A 23,002-nucleotide genomic window follows, 5' to 3' on the forward strand; every position below is an offset into this window, starting at 1 on the left:
GTGTGTGTGGTTGTGAATGAGCTTGTAAAATAACGGGAGAACACACATGCGCACACACATGCACGTGCATCCTGCAGCTTTACAAAAACATACACTCTTGCAACCATGTGCAGACACAATGGTGTCTGAATATTTCTCAACACTCGGGCCTTGAGGACAGCAGGATAAATCATGTGTGCAGATATTTGGGTCTCAGGCCATCTGAATAAGCAATCAGCGAAAGCTGTGGGTTGACGTGTGAACATGCGTGTGTCCGTTTTTGCTTTGGCTTCAGTTATATTTGTGGAAATTTATGAACTGAAAGGCTAACCATGTGTTTTTTCTCAAGAAAAAGTCTGAGCGCTCGTGGTTGGTGTCATTTCTGCCCAAATACATGATAATAAGTAGTGTAATAAAATGCAACATGAAACTGTGGGCCAAATATTCAAAATGATGTATGATTTTATAAAAATACATGAACTGAAACTTCAGCTTTTATTTCAAAAAATTCGCTGCCCTCCCCAGGCAGTAAGCTCTCATTTAGTCCAGATTTTACTTTGTGATATAACATGCGTTTCAAATCTGTCTCAATTAATTAAACCGGCTTATTATCATTTTGCCCCAATGCTTCATCCTGATAAATGGTCAGTCCTCAATGCTAATTTATGTGTCTTTTTTTAAAGATGGATTTAAATGAGGAAATCAGACATGAAAATTATCCCTGATGGATGACGCCTTTTGAGCTTTGATCATGGAGCCATTTGCTCCTTTCATTAAACTGGCCTGCTTTCATCTGTCTTGACATAAACACCAAACAACTAAACAAGTTCTGAAAAATGAGACCTCAAGTCAGATTAATGATGTGGAAGTCACACATTGTTTATAGAGGCCATCAATTAGAAAAAAAAAAAGTTATTATTATTACTAAATACTTTAAAGGCGGTAAACAGTAAGACACATTATACATGTTAATTTGATTGCTGATACAAATTTAACCTTAAAATGTTCCAGTGAAACAGGAGGTGTTAGCTTTATCCTTATGTAGCTCATTCAATTTAAAGCAGTTAAATCCAGTTTTTCCAGTTTCATTGTTCAGACAATATCAACATAATCATGGGCAGACAGAATTTTAGATTGAACAACAATCTTAACGACTAGAAGAAAGGACACATTTGTTTCTGCTTCGGTTTTCATGACAGGCGTTCCCCATAGCTCTTAAAGCAAGTCAAGTATCCAGCCAGAATCTCAGTATTGTCTAAACCCAGCTTTACTGTATCAGAATGTTCATTTTTTTATTCAAATATTAATTAAACATAAAAAAATCAACAGTCAGCACTGACCTTGTTGACCGTTTTTAAGGACAGTGGGGCATTTAAATGTGTTTCGGACACCCTTCGCTCCCCACCCTTCGCTCGGCCTGGGTGGGTCTGACTGCGGGGTGCCAAAAGTGGTGTCTGTGGCCAGTGATGTGAATTGACATGCTGTTTAAAAATGGATCAGTCTAAATTATTCAGTCTGTTATTTTAGCATCAGCATTCAATGATGATGTCTCGTTGTCACGGAAACATAGTCCCATGATCCCGAGCCCACAGCTGAGTCCCCTCTGGAGGAGGGGAGAGAAAGAGATGCCCTGTAGCAGTCTCATCATTTCAACAGAAACCGAGAAGAAAACAAATAGTGTAACTATGGTGTCAGTGCCTATATGAAAAAAAAAAGTCTTTTCTAGAGAGTAAAAGACTATTTATATGTGCCCACTGGCAGCACAGTGCTAGTAAGGCTGACAGAAAATGGTATAAAATATTATGTGGTGTATAGCGTGAGCCACATGTAGAGGAAACACAATACCTGCCTGAAACTGATGAATACATGCAGGTGCGTCTCTGCCTCTGGCTTTTTTCCTCCTTCAGTCTCTCTCATTTAGAGCACACAACACACAGGATGGGTCCCAGGCTGCACTGGTCAAACTTTATGGATCTCCAGCGAGACATGAACACATGGAACAGTCATCTAGTTTCCAGCTGCTAGTGTGGAGCTTTTCTCAACCTCTCGCTAGGATCCTCTCTGTCTCTGCTGCATCTGGCAGCTGGCACTTCGTGCACTGGACATTTCTCAGCGAGGAAGAAATTGTAATAATTGTCAGCAAGCTCTGCATGTGTCTTCGCGCCTAAAAGTCTAAAAGTGCTTTTGTGTGTGTACAGTAAATATTTCTTTGTGTTCGGTTAGGCTGAGAAATTGCTCAGAGAACAGCTGGGGATTCAGACACTGATTCTGTCTTCCTCCTACAGTAAATGCTGGGATTTACACTCTGCCCAAAGCCCAGACACACAGCACTCTTGTGCCAAGAAGAACATGCATATGCATGCAATCATAAGCACATATTCACACAAAGGACTCTCCAACTTCCAAAGCTTGCATCACACTTTTCAGGTGATTTCATCATCTGTTAGTCATTTTTTATCCTAAGCTTTTCACCTTAAACAAACAACCATAATACGCACATTGATTTCAGAAAAAGGAAAAAGTGAGGAGCACAGTCTCTCGTGTAGAAATTGGTTTCTGTTCGAGCAGCTTTTGTTACCTGCTGTTTCAATCTGTTTCTGTTTCACTCAGCAGCATTTTAACAAGTCATACTCAAACCGTCCTCAAACAAGCGTGCAGTATTAGAGGATACTGAAGCACAAAGAGAGGGTGTGACAGCTTTCCTAAATAACACAGACAATTTACTTTAGCTGATGCATAAGCTAATGTTGTGTTCACCATTATCCCTCCCCCCAAAAAAGAAGACACCTCTGATAACAGGTCACATTTACACAAAATAAATATTTCACTCGTCATTTGAGATGCCACAAAGCACAAAACTTAAAACCAGTTGGAATATGTTAATTCCCGCTGCAGCCATTTGGAGACACGCAGCCTGCTGTCTTCACAGTGTGAATCCAAATCCCACCATCCCAATCCAGCTTTCATCCCTGACTGTCAGCAGATGAGAGCTTCGTACACCTCTAGCAACTCACCCGGTGTGTGTATTTTTGTATGTTTGTGTGTACCCACCGAGGAGCTTGCTGTGCAAGCATATTCACAGCCAGAATTTCTGACAAGCCTAATGAATCTCCAGAGACCCACTACCTGCTAGCTCTCTCTTGTTCTGTCTTGTCTCCATTGTTCTCTCGCTTAGTTTTCTACCTTCTTGCACCCCCCACCCCTCCTTCCTCTTGCTGTTTGTCTGCTTAAACTGGCGCTGCCTCTCTTGCTGCAGCCGGTTCTGCCTCCATCAGCTAACAAGCTCCCTTCTTCTCTTCTGAGTGTCCACCTTATACTCTCCTCATTGACTCCCACAGAAGTAAATGGCCCAAGAGAGACCTTGATGTTGATGGGGGTGTGACAAATTGCTGAATTTCTCTCTCGTCATTGCCGAATGCGATTCAAACTTCTGCCATGTGTGAGAGGGAACCTCCTTCTAGAAAAGCTTTTAATTATAAGTACCAGTGGTTTATTAGTCATGCCTCAGCTCAGCTTGTCTGCCTAAAATCCATTACCTATGCCTGAGGAGGCCTTGTTAGTTCACAATTGATTGCATAATTACACAGCATTATGATACATTGGCCTCATCGTGTGGTAATCACAGTAATTAGGGAAATAATGTCTACATGAGGTCTACATGGGCAAGGAGGCAGAAGATCCATGACTGTGGAGAACAAAAGAACCCAATCCAGTTGCTCCAACATCCACCTTAAATGTCCCTCAAAGCACAAACACGAATGTGCACACATGTATATTTACATAGACTGCTCCAAAATGTCAGTCAGGAAGTTGTGACAGCGTTGCTGATCTGTTGTCTCACTCAAACTGAGGGGAAGTGAGCGCACACAGAGCATGAGTAATGAAACGCTTCACACTCATTTGGCTTTTGCACTTCAAATGAGATTGGCACAGTGCAGCATCTAAAACACAACCATTAGATCTATAATGACTCCGCAGCCTACTCCCCATGGACTGACTACTCGCGCAGACACACACACACACACAGAACCCTTCCAACCCCCAAATAGTCTATGCATTATGCATCCCACCCATCTGCCACTTTGTGAGCACTCTATCCCAAGGGGAAGAGATGGGAGGAGAAGAGAGGGAGGCACTCACAGCTGGATAGAGGAAAGAGACCGGGCTTTTCCACCCTCTCACCCTCTCTCTCATATCTCCGTCAGGATATGAGCTGCTGGAATGTGAGGGGCTCACCTGTGTTTGGGCTACAGACAGGTATGAGCATATGGCTCGGGTGTGTGAGTGATTTATAGATGCCCATGTCTTTTCTCTCTGTACGTGTGTGTGTTGATGGAGGTTAGTGTCTACCACTCGATGATGTGCACGGCCCAGCAGTAGGTGTAAGCTGTGTGTAAACCACAAGACTCAACATATCTGAGAAGCTTCAGTGTTACACATTTATATTCATGTGTGGAAACCCATCAAAGAAACTTGGATGCGTGTGGGTGTGTGTGAGACAGGGAGAGAGATGAGTGATATGCTTGTGTGTATATGTGTGTAACGGGATCAAAGTAGTAGAACAATTATCACTATGATTAGATTCACAGGCTTTAAAATTTCCCAGTTTTTGGAAGCGCTGCGCTGGTGTGCACAAAAGCGTGTCTCTTTATCCTGAAATGATTGCTCAAGAATCACAAGGCCTCTGCTTTTTTAAGTCAATGCGAGCTGGCAAACTGACTGACAAAACAAGTTTAGCTGCAGAGCGAGCTGGAGGCGAGAGAGAGGCAGTTTAAATAGCGCGTCTTTGTCTCGCAGCTGCCAAACATTCACCCTGACCCAAACCAAACTGCAACCCCATGATCCTCATCTGCCCTATTACATCCCTCAGCTGTTTCCTCTTCACTGCTCTGCGTGTGCAAATGTGCGTGTTTTTGCCCAGAGAAAATAGAGGCTTCATTGTCACCGCGTCGTCTGATGCAGCTGTGTGGCTTCAGATGTTTTTACACAAAGGATGAAATGATAGATGAGTGAAAGGAAGAGAGAAAATGATGAAGAAAACAGAAAAAAGAATGTGTGAATTTGACAAAACTCTCTTGTTTGTTTATCTGAGGTTTATCCATGACATCTTTCTTACTCCATTTGTGGCAAGAAAAAAAAATGAAAAATCACTAGAACAGGCTCGTGTCCCAGCGGAGCAGGAAAACATTTGATAACACGAGTGTTTAGAAAGTCCATATTTCGAACGCCAGTGTTTGTTTTGATCTAAAATTAATCTGGGCTAAAATGCTGATATATTGATTTGAGCTTTAATGAACACAAACTAAGCAGCAGCAGTAGTTGAGGAAATATTTACATCCCTAAGAACTTATAACTTGGTTTAAAAATATCTTTGCCATCTAAGAGTGGCATCCACAGACTTGTAATATGAAATTCATGCTATCTATTAGCGTGCTTATGCATTTTAGGACATTATTTCATTCCACATATTATATTCCCACCAGTAATTTTATTAGTTACAGTATTAGTTACAGTAGGGGGTTGGAAGATACAAAAAGGTGCTCGAAACATCCCTCAGAGATTTTGGTCCATATTTACACGATAGAGTCACACAGTTGCTGCAGATTCGTCAGCTGCACATCTGTAATAGGAATCTCTCATTACACCACATTCAAAAAGTGCTCTATTGCATAGAGATCCAGGAACTGTGTAGGCTGTTTGAGTTCAGTTAACTCACTGTCAACTTTAAGAAATCGGGTTGAAATGATTGGACCTTTTTGACATGGTCCGTTTTCCTGCTAAAAGCAGCCATCCAAAGATTGATACACTGTGGTCATAAAGAGATTAACTTGGTCAGCAGCAATACCTGGATAGGCTGCTGCATTGAAGCAATACTTGGTTTGTAGTAAGGGGGCCGAAGCGTGCCAAGAAAATGACACCACCACCACCAGTCTAAGCCATCGATATAAGGCAGAATGGATTTATTCGTTCATAAATGATAAATAATCATATGTCCATGATTACTACCATCATCACCACTTCCATTATGAGTATGAACAGTTGCAAAACAAAAGGGGTGTGGGGAGGTGAGGCATGCTTCAAATCTAAACCACATTTCAATAGTGAAGGCGTTTAAAGATAAGCTATCTTATCTTTACTTCACATTTTTAATAGATTGATCAATGCCACAATGGCGTAATATTTTATATATACAAAATAAGGAAGTTTAAAAAAATGCTAATAAAGTAAATGTATCTTAAAGCTGTACTTATGCAGAGAAAGCACGAAGAGAGAGCGAGAGAAGGGAAGGCAGGTTTTTTATTTTGGTTTTATGCTAATGCCACTCAGTCAATACACATCGACGGACTGTGCGGGGATAAAGAGGCCGGGGCTGAGAGTGTAAGGAGAGAAGCATCAATGTGATAATCTCCCACTCTGGCCTCCATTAAAGGAATTCCCTCCCGCTGATCTGAGTTCTCTGATGACGTTACATTTCTCTTCAGCATTTTAAAAAGATAAACTTACCCCACGATAACAGTTCTTGCTTTTCTCCACTCTGACACTTTCTGCATTGAGGCACCTGAAACCACCCTCAGCCTCATTTGCCTTTTCTTTTTTTGTGAGTGGGCAGACACAGGATGGTCTGATAAGGCCAACTCAGGTAAAACACAACATGAGTTCGGCCTGGGAGAGAAACAGCTATCAAAAAGGCTATTAAAGGATTTGGTTTCTACTTGCGTTACGAGAGGCTTTGATAGCTGGATTTTATCTGCTTTGTTATCGTCTCACATCAGGAATACAAACACACACACACACACCTGTGCGCTCCTCTTACCTTTACCACACATCTATGAGTCAGGAATCAGGTGTGTGGAGCTTTTGTGCGTGTGCTTTGGTGGCTGGCACAGAGAATGAGAAGGGCACAGTTTATTACAATGCTGCGTACGGTGAAGTGGTGGAATGTGATTAAGTCCAATTTTGGGCTACTTGTTCATTTTTTTGTTTTTACATAATGCTGTCTGATTGTGTTTCACAGTGTTTTCATGGCATCATTTGATCATTTCACTGTGTGATACTGTTGTTGTTTTTAATAAAAGAGTGTGATGCCCTCACACAAATTATAATACACTTGATTCCGCTTCCACATTTGACTTTATAATATCCTCCTAACCCCTTCAAAACATGTAAATATTCCAACTCATTAAAAATGCTATTCAGTTTTTCTAAACTGGCTCAGGCTGTAGAGCAGATCAACCTATGATCTCATGTTTGAATGTAAGATTCAAATTTAAATCATATGTAGATGATATGTTTGTGTAAATGGGTGAATTTATGCATGCAAGCACTTTGAGTTTCATCATTCTGATGCTGCCATGTAATGTATGTGTTTCAAGATAAAGTGCACAGCATAAAATAAAAATAATCGATAATATATTTATAATATACAGCTGTATTTTTGTGTGTGTGTGTGCTGAAAACATGAGATTTTCATTTTAAACTGTTGAGCTTTTGAAAATAAGGGTTTAATTTTACACTGATGGCTTTAAAAAAAGCACAAGTGTGGGAGTAATTTGATATTGTGCCTTTGATGCGTTTGCAACAATGCAAGCTGTCAAGACTTACACACTCTGGCACACTCACACATGAACACACAGGTGTATTATGGTGAGTGGTGCGAGCTGTTGAATGATAGGCTGTTTGCAGTAGAGAGGTTTAGGGGAGGTATAGGCGGAGGTGGAGAAAGGCAGAAGTGGAGATGGGAGGCAGAGGTGTGGAGGTGAAGACAAGCTGGAAGTTTGGAAACAGATGGCCTTTGTATGTAACACATGCATTCATGGACGGGTGTGTGAATGCATGTGTTACTGGACAAAGTGTGTGTGTGAGTGTGTTTGGAGGGGGGTGAGTTAATTTCGGTGTGCTCAGATCTCTGGTCTCAGCTGTGGTGTAATTGATTAAATGAATTAGTACAGAATATAGAATTAATGTTCATGAATAGGATCCTGTGTTTTGTGTGTGTGTGTGTGTGTGTGTGTGTGTGTGTGTGTACTTGTTTAAACATCCTTGTGAGGACCAAAAATTGGTATGCTACTACATTAGTGGGGACCAAATCCTGCTCCTCATTAATTTAAAGGCAATTTTGAGGTTCAAAATGTGATTTTAAATATTATATGGAGTCCATTTCTGGAAGATTTGAAAACAAGTGTGTGTGTGTGTGTGTGTGTGTGTGTGTGTGTGTGTGTGTGTGTGTGTGTGTGTGTGTGTGTGTGTCAGATGGGTTATTAGAATGAAATATGAAATTAGTCTTGATGAAAAGCACCAGATATGCGCACATGTAATTGAATTAACCAGTCTGTGCTCCGTGTGTCAGCATAAATGAAATGTTCACCTTGCGTGCTTCATCCTGCTGAGAGGTGCATCACAGACAGACCGGCCAGTCAGGAGGCTGTTCTACTGTCAAAAGCACTGCTTGTTTAATTTCTGTCATAATAGGTATCCAGGATGTACAGCTGGGTGGGAAATTACAGTTAAATAACATTATGGGTCTTAGCAGGATGTTGGACCAGTAGGAGCCCTAAAACAGTTTTAGCCAGGCTCTGCTGGCAGGATGAACACCAGTCTTCCAAAAGAATTCACCTTATTTGGTGTTTTGATGGTAACGAGGAGCGCTGTCTAATGTACCAAGGTATATATGGGCTATAGATGTTTTTAAGTTTTAAAATAATTTGATGGAATTATTTATTTATATATTATAGCCAGCAACTTAACAGCTAACTTAAATAGATTAGCCAACATTCTTTCTCTTTCAAGTTGCTTGTGTTCTTGGGCAGTTCAATCTAAATCTAATGTGTTATATTTTGTGAGTCATTTTTATTCTTGAAAGTGGTTAGGGCAGTTGCCTCACAGTAGTTAAGATTCTTGGTTCAAATCTGCAGACTGGCGTCCATCTGTAGGAAGTTTGCATGTTCTTCCCATGCCTGAGTGGATTCTCCCTGAATACTCTAGCTTCTGATAAAAGATGTATGTCTGCTTAACTAGTGTTTCTCCGTTAGCCCTGCAGGTCACATGTGACAGACTATGACCTCACGCTATGACAGTTTTGATGAGGGCAACTGCAACCCTGAAACGGATAAGCAGAAGAAAGTGGGTGAATGGTGGAAAAGTGCTGTTTGCTTCTAAATATAGTGGAGTAGAGGTATAAAATAGCATCACAACAGCAATACTTGAATTACCATAAAGTACCTTAAAATACTACCACTAATAAATGTCAATGTCAGTGATCATGAAACCATGTGATAACACCTCCTGCTCAAAAGTCTCTGTTTGAGGCTTCTATATCACAGGGATCTTCTGGTACTGCTAAAGTTCACTGCTGATCTGCATCCACTTGTCCCCTAAGAGTTAAGGTTCGATACAAATCAGTGCAAGGCTGTTATGAGTGATCATAACAGTCTTATCTTATGATGTAATATGTCTCTCCTGGTAAGAGTGGTCTCTTTCATAGTGACAATAACCCCATCCACCAGACATGAGGGGGGTCACTAAACGATTTGATGATGATGGAAATCAAGTCAATTAAATGCTGTTTATGTATCACACTCATCACATCTCAGTCGAAATGAGCATCTATGGGATATTTTAAACTAGCTCTCTCAACCACCATCATCAAAACATCAAATGAGAAAATATCTTTTGGAAGATCAGAGACTCAGAAATGTATGACTTCTGGACTCATCTCCAAGGTGAATTCAAGATTTTCTTCTTACACTTTACATTGCTTTTTCCCCTTTAATTTTTTCTTTAAATATGTATGCACATACTACACATAGATGTATATGCTATTGTGTAGTATGCCAAAATTAGTTAAAAAATATTAGCATACACATACTGCAAAGCAATATGTTACAAGATCTCCTCGGTCATCTCAGACAGCCTTCCTCACCAGCAGCGTGCACGTTATAAAAATCAGACACACATTATCTGCCCTGACCACACTCACTGTAAAATCTTCAAGAGTTCTGTGTTTAGTTTAGAGACGCATTCAGAGTGGCCGTGACTGAATCCGAGTCATGCTACAGCTGCTCTGACACACAGCACATAAAGTAGCCACAGAGCAGGGTTATTTGATGAGTGCTTGCTTATACTCGCATCCATATAAACAGGTTAAAGCCAGGGTTGTCGAGTTTGGCAGAACTTAATAGATAATAGAAGATTACACCAGGAAGCCCTGCACGTACGCACAGAGAACAAACACAGGGTAGATTTGCAGACTTAGTAAAAAATTATCTAACTGTAGATGCTTCGGTGCTTGCTTTGAAATTTACCCAACTGTAAACTTTACGTGAAAAAGCAGGCTTGGCTCAGTTTCAATTTTTTTTTCTTTTTTTGTTGCTATTAAAGATCTTAAATCCACAACCTTCAGAAAGTTATTCATTTATGAATTACAGCTGGAACAATAAAGATAGCAAGGCACAAGTTACTTTGCATATATTTAGTGGCTGTCATTATCTCTGTTTACACTCCCTCCTGAACTTTCGGCAGTTTTGTTCTTTTTACTTTACAGCATTACGATGGTTTCGGTGTGAACATGTTTGGACGGTGTGTTACAGACATCATCTGGGCATTGTGTTTAGTTCTGTGTCTGTCAACATATTTTTATTTTTTTTTATTTTTTCCAATAAGGTAAGGAAGGATACAAACTTATTAAATCAAGTTTAATGTACGCTACATGTTTTTCCATTCAGTTTGTTTAATTCTTAGGAAGCACAAAATAAAAACTCAAGCATGGACTAAGCCACTGTGTCACTGAATACAGACTGAATAACAGCACACAAAACATCCAGCTAATTTCACTGATTAATTAATTATTAATTACAATACTGTGCAAAGGCCTTGAGTCTTTAGTTTTTGTATAATTTGGCATACCTCAGCCTTTTCTCTCGGTTTCCCTTTCTTAAGAATAGCTTCTTGACAGCCACCCTTCCACTGAAACCATATCTGATGAGACTTAAGCAAACAGTAGATGGATGGAGTGCAGGGTCAGATGCATCTGTCAGGTCTTGTATCAGGTCTTTGCTGGATTTGTTCCTGTTTCTTAAAGACATGACTTTAGATACTTTTCGTCTGCTGAAGATCATTTTTAAGGTCTTTCACTTGTGCAGTTTCATTTAAAAAAAAACCAAATTTAAGGACACACAGCACATCATGTCAACTAAAGAAATTAAAACAAATGCTGTGTTTTTGAATCAAACTGCTAGTTTCCAAGTGTCTAAAGTTACAGTGTAGACACTACACTGGTGTTAGATACCAGTTTGTGCTTGAATGATTCATAGGTCAGTGTTAAGTTGCTTAACAAACAAACAAACAAATGATCAGGTATAAGGACTATACCTGAAAATAAGTGAAAATAAGTAAAAAAGCAGAAAATGTCCAAAACAAATCAAAACTGTGAAAGATCTTTAGAAAGCCTGGAGAAGCATTGCTCAAGACCACTTTATAAAAAATCACAAAAAAGCCTGGAAAAATATAAAGACAGACTTTTGCCCAATACTGTATATCCCCGAGTTTAATAAGTGGATTTATATGATTTATGATTTCTATTATAGCCATGGGGAACACATGGGGTAGGCTGGATATGACTTATGAGATTAAGAGGTGTCCTTTTGGAGTATTTCGAGTGTAGTATGGTTAATTTTCAAACACTTATTTGATGTGGGATTTCAGAAACAACAGACATACAAAATAAAAGGGAAATTGTTTGCACTTACCTGTATTTGTGCAAACTAGAAGTACTAATAATGATATAAATCCTATCAGTACTAAAATATAAAATGTGATTTTATTGTTACTCTTAAGAGGCTTATTTACCTGTGAATGAATGCCATTCTAATTACACCTTGTAAAATCCTTTAACATTTCCACAGCTACTGAATAGCCTCCCTTATTTTTGCATCATGTTTGCATTAGTATTTCTATTCCTTTTACATTTTAAACATGAGTTAAGATTTTTTTTCTGAATAACATTTTTGTTCATCGTCAAATGTTCGACTTCCTTTTGTATTTTGTTCTAATGTTCTTGCTGTTCGTGCGCAATTAAATAGTGAATTGAATAAATCAATAAGCTCATTATTATTTTTAGTTTATACAGTGCTGCTTTACCTAGACTTCATAACTTTTATCAGATTTTTATTTATTTGTTTTTGTCCTATTTTATATACTCTCTCTCTCTCTCTCTCTCTCTCTCTCTCTCTCTCTCTCTCTCTCTCTCTCTCTATCAATGTGGTATAGGCGGGTTTTCCGCCAGCAGGGTTTGGTTGATTCTCTATTGATTTGCTGGGGTGGGAGAGGAGGAGGAGGAGAAAGTGAAATGGGAGGAGAGCAGGAGAAACCTCCGCCTGGCCGGTGAGGGAGGGAGGGATATGATTGTGCGTGTTCTGGACGAGAGAGGAGAGTGATCATAATCAAGGCAAAAGTCCGGCTTGCAGCGGGAGCGCACTCTAATCACGTGGGGTTTGGATTTGTAAAGGAGAGAAAAAAGTAAAAGTGTCGACGAAGTGACTTCTGGTTGTACTTTGTATTTTCTTTCCTCTCTGTGCCTTTCCACCTCCCCCTCCGCCCTGCATTCCGCGGAGCAGCTGTGTTTTAATGCCCCTGCGCACCCGTGGAGGAGAGGAAGGAGAGAAGAGTGAAGAAGAAGGGGCAGAAGAAGTAGTGAGAAGGCCTGGACACCACCCGTCCTCGCCCTCTGGAGGTCTGTCCACTCTCCCCTCCTGGCCCTGCATGGACGGGGATGGGGAGAGCCGGATGCTGTTGCCGCGGGGCTGAGCGCCTCACCTCCCCGTCTATGGTGCGCCGCTTCCGGCCGCTTCTACTGCTGATCATCGCTCTGTGCTGCGGTGCTCACATAGGTAACTAATCACACTTGCAACACTGCAACACCCAGAATCTCTTTGGGTCACAGTAGCAACTGATCTGTAATTTATCTACTTTCATATTCAGTGATGAACTAATTACTGCGGACTCCATCAGCTATAACCATAGTAACAACATTTCTTTTCAGTCGCCATCACTTGATGGTGATTGAAACACTTTGTTAGTTATTAAGCATTTGTAATCACTGTGCGGTTGATCCTTGTGTTGGGCCCAGTGCTGCCTGACAATGGCTCTCTCTAAAGCGGCAGTGCAGCAGTCTGAGCACGGATCGAGTTTCTCCTCTCTCCTGGGCCGTCATTCTCCTGTCTGCCTCTTAATGGCTCATGGAGGAGGGGGAGAGAAGGCAGGAGCGAGCTACCTCTCCTCTTGTCCATATAAACCAATTCTTTTAGTGCACTCGTTTACAGAAAAAACAAACAAACAAAACAAAACAATCTATTCCACCGCTGCACATCATAAAATGTAAAAGGAAGTTGTGCTGTGATTTAAATCTGGCCAAACCTAAATAAACATGTAATGTTGAGCTGATGCTGATTAATAATGTCTATTGTAAGAAATAGGATCAGATAATCTAATTTAAGAACATATTCTTGAATGTCCAACATATTTCTCTTTATATTTGTGGATGTTTATCTTTTAAAACCCCTACAATCATCCAAGGCTTGTTAGAAAAACAACAACAACAAAAAAAACCAATGAATTTAATAAATGAAGAGCCTGTTAACTGGACGTTAACAAGGTGTCTGCAAGGATTTCTGACACTAAACTCAAATGTGACAGTTTTGACATACTTCTGTTTTCTGTGGCTTTGCAGAGCTCTTTACTTTTTTGTGAAACTGTTTGCTGGTCTGGTTTTCTGTCTCGTAAAGATACAGAAGCATTTTACATTTGGTGCAAAAAGGCAGCAAAAAAAAAAAAAAAAAAAATCAAATCTGGCTGAGTCTGAGTGTTTTTGTCTGTGCAGGGGGTCGGCTGTCTGTAGAGCAGTCACACCTCCAGTAATTAGTTTAACACAGCGCAGGCAGTCGGACAAAATGGGAACACAGAGAGAGACCCACTTCACATTAAAGACCCTCTTGGCACCTATGTTGCACGTGCGTCACCTGGAAAGAATGTGTTTTTTTGTTTGTTCTTTTTTTAGTTTGTCCAGCCAAACAGAATGTTTTATTTGTTAAAACTTGTACATGTTTTGGGGTATTTAGATACATTTCTTTGTTGTAAGCCCCATGTGTCTGTTTAGGCAGGGAGGAAGGAGGGTCTGAATTGTTGACTATTGTTCACAGTGTCTGGCCGACGACAGAGAGAGTGAGCTCCTGTAAAGCTTTGCAGCTTAAAGCTATGGAAAGGGTGTTTGTGTGATTTGAGCTCAGCGTGTGAGAGAGTGCACACAACAAGGTGATCAATAAGCACTTCTGGAGCTATTCCCTTGGTTGAGAAATGATCCCAGTAGATCCTTTCCTGATCTCCAGAGATCAAAGGAGTTGAAGGCAGCGAGATTGGGAGGCAAAAAAAAAAAAAAATGCTAAACCGAGCCATTGAGATTCAGCTGGTTGATCTTATGACCTCTGTCTGATGGTAGAGAAGGTGCCTCAGGAAGAGAGGCAGTAAGGAGGTGAGGCTGGCCAGGGAATGAGGCTGAGGGGGCTGAAAGCAGAATAGTGCTGAAGGAGGCAAGTGATTGAAGCTACAAAGGAAAAAAAAGAGAGAAAACTGAAGATATGAGAGAGAAGAAGATTCGAGTCCTGTGGGATTATATTGAACGCGAGGAAGACAGAGGATAAGGAGCAATGTTGAAGGCAATTTTAAACACACGAGGAGTTGTGTATTCTCCTCTTAATAGTATTTGCCAGCCACCGCAGTATTCATCACCTCGGCTTTACTTGGCAAAAAATATGCTAATTTAGAGAAACTGTTTACAAAGGAGATCACATGAATGTTTTCAGAAGCAAATAAGAAAATTGTGCTTTAACATGTAACGTGTAAATATTACAGACGTTATTAAGCATCATATGGAAATCCTAGTTTTTATTTCCGAGAGGTCAGAGTGCAGGGTCAGCATGGGAGCGACACAGTGGTGTAAACTTCAACAGAAGCTTTCCGTCAGTAAGGTTTTGCAGATCGATGGTTTAATGCCAGAGCCCTGCAGTCAGAGGGTCAGCTTGCTTCTCGCTAAGTTATCCTTCGGAGAAAATATTAGTGAATAAGTGCTTTTTGTGCAGCAGCTCATGATCCTGATAACTTCTGAAAGAGAACAAACTGCTCTGATTAGATTGGGAGTCGCATTTGGGTACTGCAGGCTAGATTGGAGGGAAAGAAGGAGGCTGTTGGTGCACCAGTCAAAGACACAATGTGTCCTCAGTACTCAGACCTGTCTGTGCAGCGGTGGTTGGCATAGGAGGCAGCCTGTGTGTGTGTGTGTGTGTCTGTGGGTTGGTGTCAGTATTTAACAGTTAGGAGAAAGATTCTAAAGCGCAGTGTGAGTGAGGGTCCGTACCTGCACCCCGAATAGCAAAATTCAGAGCATTACTGCCCCCATTTGGTGGCATCACACTCCTTCATGCTCTAAAATCAGATAAATCGACAGAGAATAGCGGACGTGTGCTGCCAGCTGGTTAAGTGATGGAGTAACGTTTGAGTGATCGTTTCTGTAAAAACTCTTGCACTTTCGGCCTTTTCTTGGCCATTAAGAGACCATCATCTAAAGATCACCGACTGTGTGTGGTTAACGGAAGTACAAGCAGCATTCTTTCTAAGATAGCTATTGCTGTGTGTGTGTGTGTGTGTGTGTGTGTGTGTAGCTGCTCATACACTGCAGAGCCTCTCTCTCTCTGGCCTAATCTAATTGGAGCACGTTGTGACTAATGCATTAGGTCTGGTCTCTAATCTCTTTCTCGCTCTATCTTTCTCTCTCTCTCTCCGATGATCTATGATATAAAAGGCGACTTTGACCCTCGTTACATTTAGAAACGCAGAAAAAGATAAAACATCAGGGAAATCTGTTTCTGATGGCTACACGAGGTGCATTTTTGATTATGTTTTTCCTCTGCAGAAGCCACCCAGGATCACTAACACAATTATTCAGCACCTTGCTGACGAAGATTATTAGCTTCAAAAAGTCACTGTGTTGTGTTTGTATTCACAGCACAGCTGCTTTGCCCTGTTCCTTTTGTCTATAATGCTCTATATGCTGTGTGCTCCTTGGCTGTATGGGCACTTTTATCTCACTGCTTGTGGTAAAACATGCTTCGTCTTCCCTCTCTCCGGTTGCTCTTTGGTTTATTACACTTCAGGTTTATTACGCTCACAGAGCGGCACTGATGATTGATCCAGACTTTCAATCAACAGCTGGTTCTTTTTCTAGTTTTATTAGGTTTTTATTAGACTGTAAAAAGACTCATATCACTGCGTGCTTAAAATCAAAGCTTTCTTCACACGTAACCTTGGTAGTCTTGTGTGATTTCACAACCCTTTCACTTCCACTGAGACATAACTGTGTCTAGTTCATGCCTAAATTATCAGACATGTGTGTATTATATATTAGTATTCCAGACTCTATCTGTGTGTCCTCTTCAGGTCAGTGCCAGGTGGCCACACCTCAGTGTCGTATCCAGAAGTGCACCACCGACTTTGTCTCCCTGACCTCCCACCTGAACCCTGCGGTGGATGGCTTTCACACTGAATTTTGCAAGGCTTTGCGTGCGTACTCGGCCTGCACTCAGAGGACAGCAAAGGCCTGCCGTGGAAACCTGGTCTTCCACTCGGCTGTTCTGGGCATCTCAGACCTAATGAGCCAGAGAAACTGCTCCAGAGACGGCCCCACTTCTCCCACACACCCTGAGATTCCCTTTGAGCCATGCAACTATCACAGCCGCACTCAGCACGCCCACACGCAATCCCATGCACACGCTCACTCACACTCACACACTCACAGCCACAGCCACTCTCGGGCTGAGTACCTGTTTTGTGGGCTCTTTGGTGACCCCCACCTGAGGACATTCAAGGACAGCTTCCAGACTTGTAAAGTGGAGGGAGCATGGCCTCTTATTGATAACGACTACCTTTCAGTGCAGGTCACTAATGTTCCTGTGGTTCCTGGCTCCAGTGCAACAGCAACCAATAAGGTAAGGAACCGGAAACTGGCTTTTGGGCTCTTATTTTTCCATTTTTGAAGCTGAAACACTCTTACAAGTGCAAGCAGGGTTAACAGTCTAGTTATATATCTCTTGTTTGGGTTTCCATAATGACGTCCAAGCTACTTTTATGCACGTCAGAATAAGAAATCTTATCAAAGTCAACCTGGAAAACATGCTCTCCTTGACTCTCATGCTGAGTGTTTCTCGCTCCCATAGACTCACAGGTGTAAGGCAAACAGCCTCAATCTTGTGACTCTTAACTCTTGTGACTGAAGCAGTGTTAGAAACCTAACTTGGTTAATGTCTGCGTACAGCCTGACCTTTAATAACATGAAATGAGATGTGTGAAAGGACCCACTGTTTACTTGTGTGTGTGTCTGCAAGCACTTGTGCGTGTGTCTCATAAGTTCACGAGTGGCACTCCTTGCGCTCTGCTTACGGCACTGTGTGTCTTAGAGGACACAGTGCAGAAGACGCTCACTCACAAGCACACACGCAGGCACACACCACTAAATGGATGACGAACCACACAAGGTGATCTTTGTGGTGTTAAAGAAGCAATGTTGTTTCCCCGCGATCATCTGCACTTTCTAGCACAGTCGATAGCTTTAATTATTAAAGGACATACACACCCGTGCATACACTTAGTCACGCACACACTCGCAGAAACACACACACATTAAGCAAATAGTACAGCTGCTACACTTTGGAGCTGTAGGTTTGACCTTGTGTCAGAGGTGGGGCAAGTTATTAGTCACGATTATTAAGGACACAGACACGCACACATACACACTCTTTCACACACATTAACGGCCCTCCAGGCTTAATGGCCTGCCAGGTCTCATTCCTCACGGCTGTCATATGAACAAAGCAGCCATTCACCGGAACTATGATGCTAGTGCTAACCGTAATGCTCACACCACACCCTGCATCTACCACTTCCAGCTTCCACTCACCACTGGATCCCTATGTGTGTGTGTGTGTGTGTGTGTGTGTGTGTGTGTGTGTGTGTGTGTGTGTGTGTGTGTTTCTGCCAGCCTGTGTGTTCGTGTGCGTGCATGTGTAAGCATGTTTGCATAGCTGTGTCAAATTACAACTTGTTAAAAAGTCATTAAGTCATTTCTCAAATGTAGCCTGATGAGAGTTGGTGACCTGTGCAGTGGGTGAGTGTTGATATTTGTGAAAAACAGACAGATGGAAATTTCTTCTGCTTGTCATGAGATTTTTTTTTCTTGATTCAATTATTAACAGTTTAGTGCATAAAATGAACTAAACTGAATAAATTGACTCTTTTTATTTTAGGAACCCCAGGATGCTCAGTTACAACACAAAAAAGGGAAATGTATCAAACATTTGTTTAAAAGGTTTAAACTAACCAGATAGTTGGAATTGCAGCTTATTATTATTTTATGATTTATTAGGATTTTCTGTCTTCCTGATCAACCAAAGTGCAGCTATATTCATATTTTCTGTTTTGTTCAACTAGCAGTCTGCTTGCTAAAGATATTTCATTGACAGGGTCCAAAAGCCACTGAAATTCATTAGGAAATGATTAAATTAGTTGGTGATTAATTTACTTTCAATTTACTTGCTCTATTCATCTTTTTGATTACAATTGTTTCTATCATGTAAAATGAAATTAATGAAATGTCTCAATAACTGTAAACTGAACACATTTGAAGTGTTCCTCTAAGTTACCTGATGCTCTGCTGCTTTATAGATCACCATCATCTTCAAACCCTACGAGGGCTGTACGGACCAGAGGGTCTACCAGGCCGTCACGGACAACCTTCCGGCTGCCTTTGATGATGGAACCGTGAGCAGTGGCGACCCCATGCACAATTCTGCTGGTGCAGACGGAGCAAGCAGGAAGGTCCGGGCTCTGTGGATCTCCGAGCGCAGCCCAGGGCGCCACGTGGAGCTGCACGCTGGCTACATCGGCGTGACTGTAATTGTTCGCCAACTGGGGCGCTACTTGACCCTGGCGGTGCGGATCCCAGAGGAGCTGGCTCAGGCCTACGATGCCACCCAGGACCTGCAGCTCTGCCTGAACGGCTGCCCCAGCGCAGAGCGCATCGACCAGGCGGGGCATCTTCCCCTGCCCGTCTCCCCTCCTGCGCTTGGCCTGCAGCTTCAGCAGCTACGTCGGCCAAGCTACTCCTCACAGACACAAACATCCGCCTACGGCTCCACGCAGGTCTCTGGTGTGGAGGGGGCGAGGGAGCGGTGCAGGGAGCAACTGGAGGTAGAGGACATTTACTTCCACTCCTGTGTGTTTGACCTCCTGACCACCGGGGATGCTAACTTCACAGTGGCAGCATACAGTGCGCAGAAGGATATGGAGAGTCTCCATCCACACCGGGACAGCTGGAGGATCTACCCCCGTAGTTTTGCCACCTCCTCTTTACACTTTGATTCTCAAAATTTCAAACGGCTTGCCCTGCTCCTGCCATGTTTTCTGAGCACTGTGTTGATGTAATAGCGGGAGTCTTTGTGTGCGCCTGTATGTGTGTAGGTCTGGGTATGTGTGTGCACTACAAATAAATGGTTTGGAAGTTTTTTGCTGAGCACTGATACTTAACACTGGCACCTGTTTCTTGCAGTGAGGAACCAGCAGCCTGAGCAGTTATTAGGACTTTAATTTTCTTTAAAGGTGAAAGACCTCCCAGTGGACGCAGGACATGCTGGTGTCACTAACTATAAGAGAATCACCTCTCTGGAGGTAAAAAATGCAAAATAAAATAAACAAGACGTCACGACGGCTTCTACAATCTGTCTTCAACTTTGGATAGAACGCACCTGACAATGACACAAATGTCTCTGTGTGTTTAAATTGACTGTAAATAGTTCATTTTGTCTTCAGTGCACTGTGTAATGGAGTCAAGTTTGTTTTTGTGCCATTTGATGTGATTTTTTTTGAATACCTCAGATGAGGAGGTTTGTTTTAACAAATGCACTTTATTTTAATTTTTTCCACAAATCCACATCAGTGTTTTTTTGTTTTCTTTCACTTCATGTCCTCCATTAAAACTAGCTCAAACTTTGGAGCTCTGTGATTTGGTTTTGGATCCTTTCACAGTAAAAGTAAGTAGAACAATAGGAGATGTCATTTATTTTTAAGTGCAACAAGTACTAGCTGATTTGCTTCAGCATTTTATTTTAAGTAATGTGAGCTGTTCTGTTGAATGTATTTTGAAACTCGTCACAGCGAATGCCATCAGTACTACTTTGTTTTTCTCATGCCTGACTTTGACTGCTTGTGTGAGTCTGTGTGTTTGTGGGTGCTTCAGTGTTTTTCTTTTAATGTGTCAAAGTGTTTTCATTTCAGCTGATTTGCATTAGAAGAAGTCCCGCCTTTTTGCTAAGACGCTGTGACTTTACAGGCTCGTGTTTTTTACTCGGTCTACTTTTTTTTTATTATTCGTATAATTTGAGCCAAAGACAGATTTTATTTTTTTTTGTTTCTTGTGCAGCGAAAATCAAAACTCAACACCAAACCAGCACCCTCCACCCTCTCGGAGTCTTTTTCTCCCTAGTTTTTAAACTTACTACTGTAGATTGGTTTTGTTGGAACTGACAAGCTGCTCCTTGTTGGGATACATGTAAAATACTGGAGAGAAAGCAGTGCAAATTACTGAAGAAACCTTATCACGCTAGGCTGTGTTTTCTGCATCAGCGTTGTGTTTTAAGAATTTGATACCTGGTAGAAGTTTCTACCTTTAAAAAAAGCCTGTGAGCCTTTTGAACGCCAAATTTGTTTGACGATATTGGTTCATCTCAGTTTTTTTTGTTGTTTTTTTGGCATTGTGGTCTCTTACAACATGTGTGAGTGAAGAGTGACTGATCAATGTTGAAATACTTAACTTATTTATGAACGTAGTGCCCCGTAGAGGAAGTTAAGCTCCATATTCTTGCTGTTAAATAATAATTTAAAAAATGTCAGATGTGATTGTACTGCCACCTAGTGGTAATCTGTTGATATGTCAGTGTGTTACTCAAGGCTCTCAAAAAAAGGAAAAAAAAGGAAATAAACTGTGTGAGTGTTTTATTTAAAAAAGCGAACAAACATGAAAGTCAACACAGTTCGATTTTACTGTCTATTAATTTTACATTCACAGGAATATAAAAAGAAAAATGAATATACTAATAAAGTAAAACAGTATTAATGAGTAAACAAACAAACAAAAAAAAATGAACAAACTTTGAGCTGAAATTCACCCACAGGAGTTTAGAGTTAAATAAGAGCGAGACTGTACACACACACCTTCCCACAGAAGCATTAAGCCATCTGTCTGTGGTTAGCTTTTGATCAGATAACAGGTTTGGCCTCACAAACACGATCTGTTTTCAACTGCCAAAGGCAGCGACACCTGGATGTCTCTGTGAAAAGGCTGAAAAAGGCGCGTCTTTAAGCGTTACAGCATACTCCTGTCATCCTGGCAATGGATCATTTCCCGTTTAATCCGTCAAACCATGTCCTTAAAATCAACCACGAGTGGGAACATACTCATTATCTTCCAGTGAAGAAAACTCCTCTATGAAGACTTCAGACCAGAAACAGTTATCCTCTCTAGGTTAGTTTCCTTGTCAAGGTCATATGTTGCATGAGAAACCCATTTCCATCGATCTGAAAAGTCAAATACTCCGTTCAGACTTACATAATTAAATAAAATCAAATGAATTACACTCATAGAAATACATGAAGATTTACATACGTATAATAATCAATGACATGCAAAGGTACATCTGTGTACTGCATGATGGTACTTACCACTTAATAACAACATAAATGGTCATCAGAGTGTCAAAGGCGAGGATCTTCATGAGAAGCAGCCTCATAACCAGGATAACCACTGTGTTTGTCCACACATCAATGCCTGAGAGCAAACCATGCAGACCAGTATAAGATATCCTCGTGTGTCAATTTATTGATTTTTTTTTTTTTTTCATTTTTGAGCAACAACAAATTACCTTTAATTTTTTCTTCTTCATGGCACAGTTTGTCTTGATGATCTGAAAAGATAAAATGTGAAATTCCAGCTCCAAATTTACAGATATGGTCACATGAACTCATCTTTACCTGATGAGGTGATGCGGCGTCTCCTCTTGCTTTTTGAGTGTCTCTTGCGACTTACTGAGCAACTGTATGATGGCCAGTCTCTGGTTGTCACAGTGATAACAGCCACCACATTGGGGACATTGTGCTTCCTGGTTAAAGCGATGCTGTATGGCGTGGTGGGCATGTGACCCTCTGACGCTGAGCTCCAGCTGACCTCCAAGTGCCCTCTCCTGAAGTCATTCACAATGCACACCAGCAGGGTCCAACCAAGCCTCTCCCCTGACAGGTGAACTGGAGGTGCCAGTGAAGCCAGCACATCGCCCTCTACCCCTCCTGATTCAGGTGGAGCACAGAAGATCAAATAAAAAAAAAAAATCAAAAACAGAGGTAAGTTGTGTGCGAATCTTTGCAGTGATGAATTATTCTCGTTGCTGAGCTCTTATCACACATATATGTTTTATAATCAAAGTGGTGATATGTTTATATGTACTACATGTATTTCTGAATTTGATGTAGTAACTCCAGGAGCTAAAATTAATGTATGCCACCAGAGATGAAGGATATTTCCTACCTGCTATTTTCTGTGTGAATAATTAAACTAACTTTTATTGACTTGCAACAGTTACAGAGGAGAGCTCTTAAAACCAAACTCCTAGAAATCCTTCTTTAAAGTCAGTGTTGTGGACATTTATGATTCATGTGATCATTTAAGACTAATTATTCTTTCATATTGATTCAAAAGATATATTTTAAAATATATTTAAACTTCTTACCTGTCCACAAATAGATGATAGGAAGGTAGAAGAGACCCCTGGATGGCTCAGTCATGTCAGCTTCAGTTAGAGTGACTTTTGTGATTACTGATCGTTCTGTGCGTTAGTGTATGTGTTTGTGTGGCTTGTGTATGTGTGTGCTAAATGGG

The 23,002-nt window shown here is 41.2% G+C and overlaps 2 protein-coding genes across 2 annotated transcripts; one reads left to right on the forward strand and one right to left on the reverse strand.

Moving 5' to 3' along the window:
• Positions 1 to 12,297: 12,297 nt before the first annotated feature.
• Positions 12,298 to 21,038, forward strand: rgmb (repulsive guidance molecule BMP co-receptor b). Its single transcript, XM_082553473.1, has 3 exons — positions 12,298 to 12,863; positions 16,462 to 17,009; positions 18,742 to 21,038. The coding sequence occupies exons 1-3, from the start codon at positions 12,746 to 12,748 to the stop codon at positions 19,498 to 19,500; spliced, it is 1,425 nt and encodes a 474-aa protein (XP_082409599.1). The 5' UTR covers positions 12,298 to 12,745; the 3' UTR covers positions 19,501 to 21,038.
• A 161-nt stretch (positions 21,039 to 21,199) lies between these two features.
• On the reverse strand, positions 21,200 to 22,950 carry LOC309718431 (uncharacterized protein). Its single transcript, XM_082553656.1, has 5 exons — positions 22,854 to 22,950; positions 22,102 to 22,413; positions 21,993 to 22,034; positions 21,793 to 21,898; positions 21,200 to 21,648 (listed from the first exon to the last, which is right to left on the reverse strand). Coding segments are annotated over exons 1-5 (516 nt in total). The 5' UTR covers positions 22,909 to 22,950; the 3' UTR covers positions 21,200 to 21,647.
• Positions 22,951 to 23,002: the final 52 nt, after the last annotated feature.

Source organism: Aulonocara stuartgranti, assembly GCF_965226115.1.
Source record: "Aulonocara stuartgranti genome assembly, chromosome: 12".
NCBI lineage: Eukaryota > Metazoa > Chordata > Actinopteri > Cichliformes > Cichlidae > Aulonocara > Aulonocara stuartgranti.

Coding starts and splice junctions, on each gene's coding strand:
- rgmb (XM_082553473.1), top strand. CDS start 12,746: ATGGGGAGAGCCGGATGCTGTTGCCGCGGGGCTGAGCGCCTCACCTCC. Junction 12,864..16,461: donor GTGCTGCGGTGCTCACATAG/GTAACTAATCAC, acceptor TGTCCTCTTCAG/GTCAGTGCCAGGTGGCCACA. Junction 17,010..18,741: donor GTGCAACAGCAACCAATAAG/GTAAGGAACCGG, acceptor GCTGCTTTATAG/ATCACCATCATCTTCAAACC.
- LOC309718431 (XM_082553656.1), bottom strand. CDS start 22,908: ATGACTGAGCCATCCAGGGGTCTCTTCTACCTTCCTATCATCTATTTG. Junction 22,414..22,853: donor TATCATCTATTTGTGGACAG/GTAAGAAGTTTA, acceptor CACCTGAATCAG/GAGGGGTAGAGGGCGATGTG. Junction 22,035..22,101: donor ACGCCGCATCACCTCATCAG/GTAAAGATGAGT, acceptor TTATCTTTTCAG/ATCATCAAGACAAACTGTGC.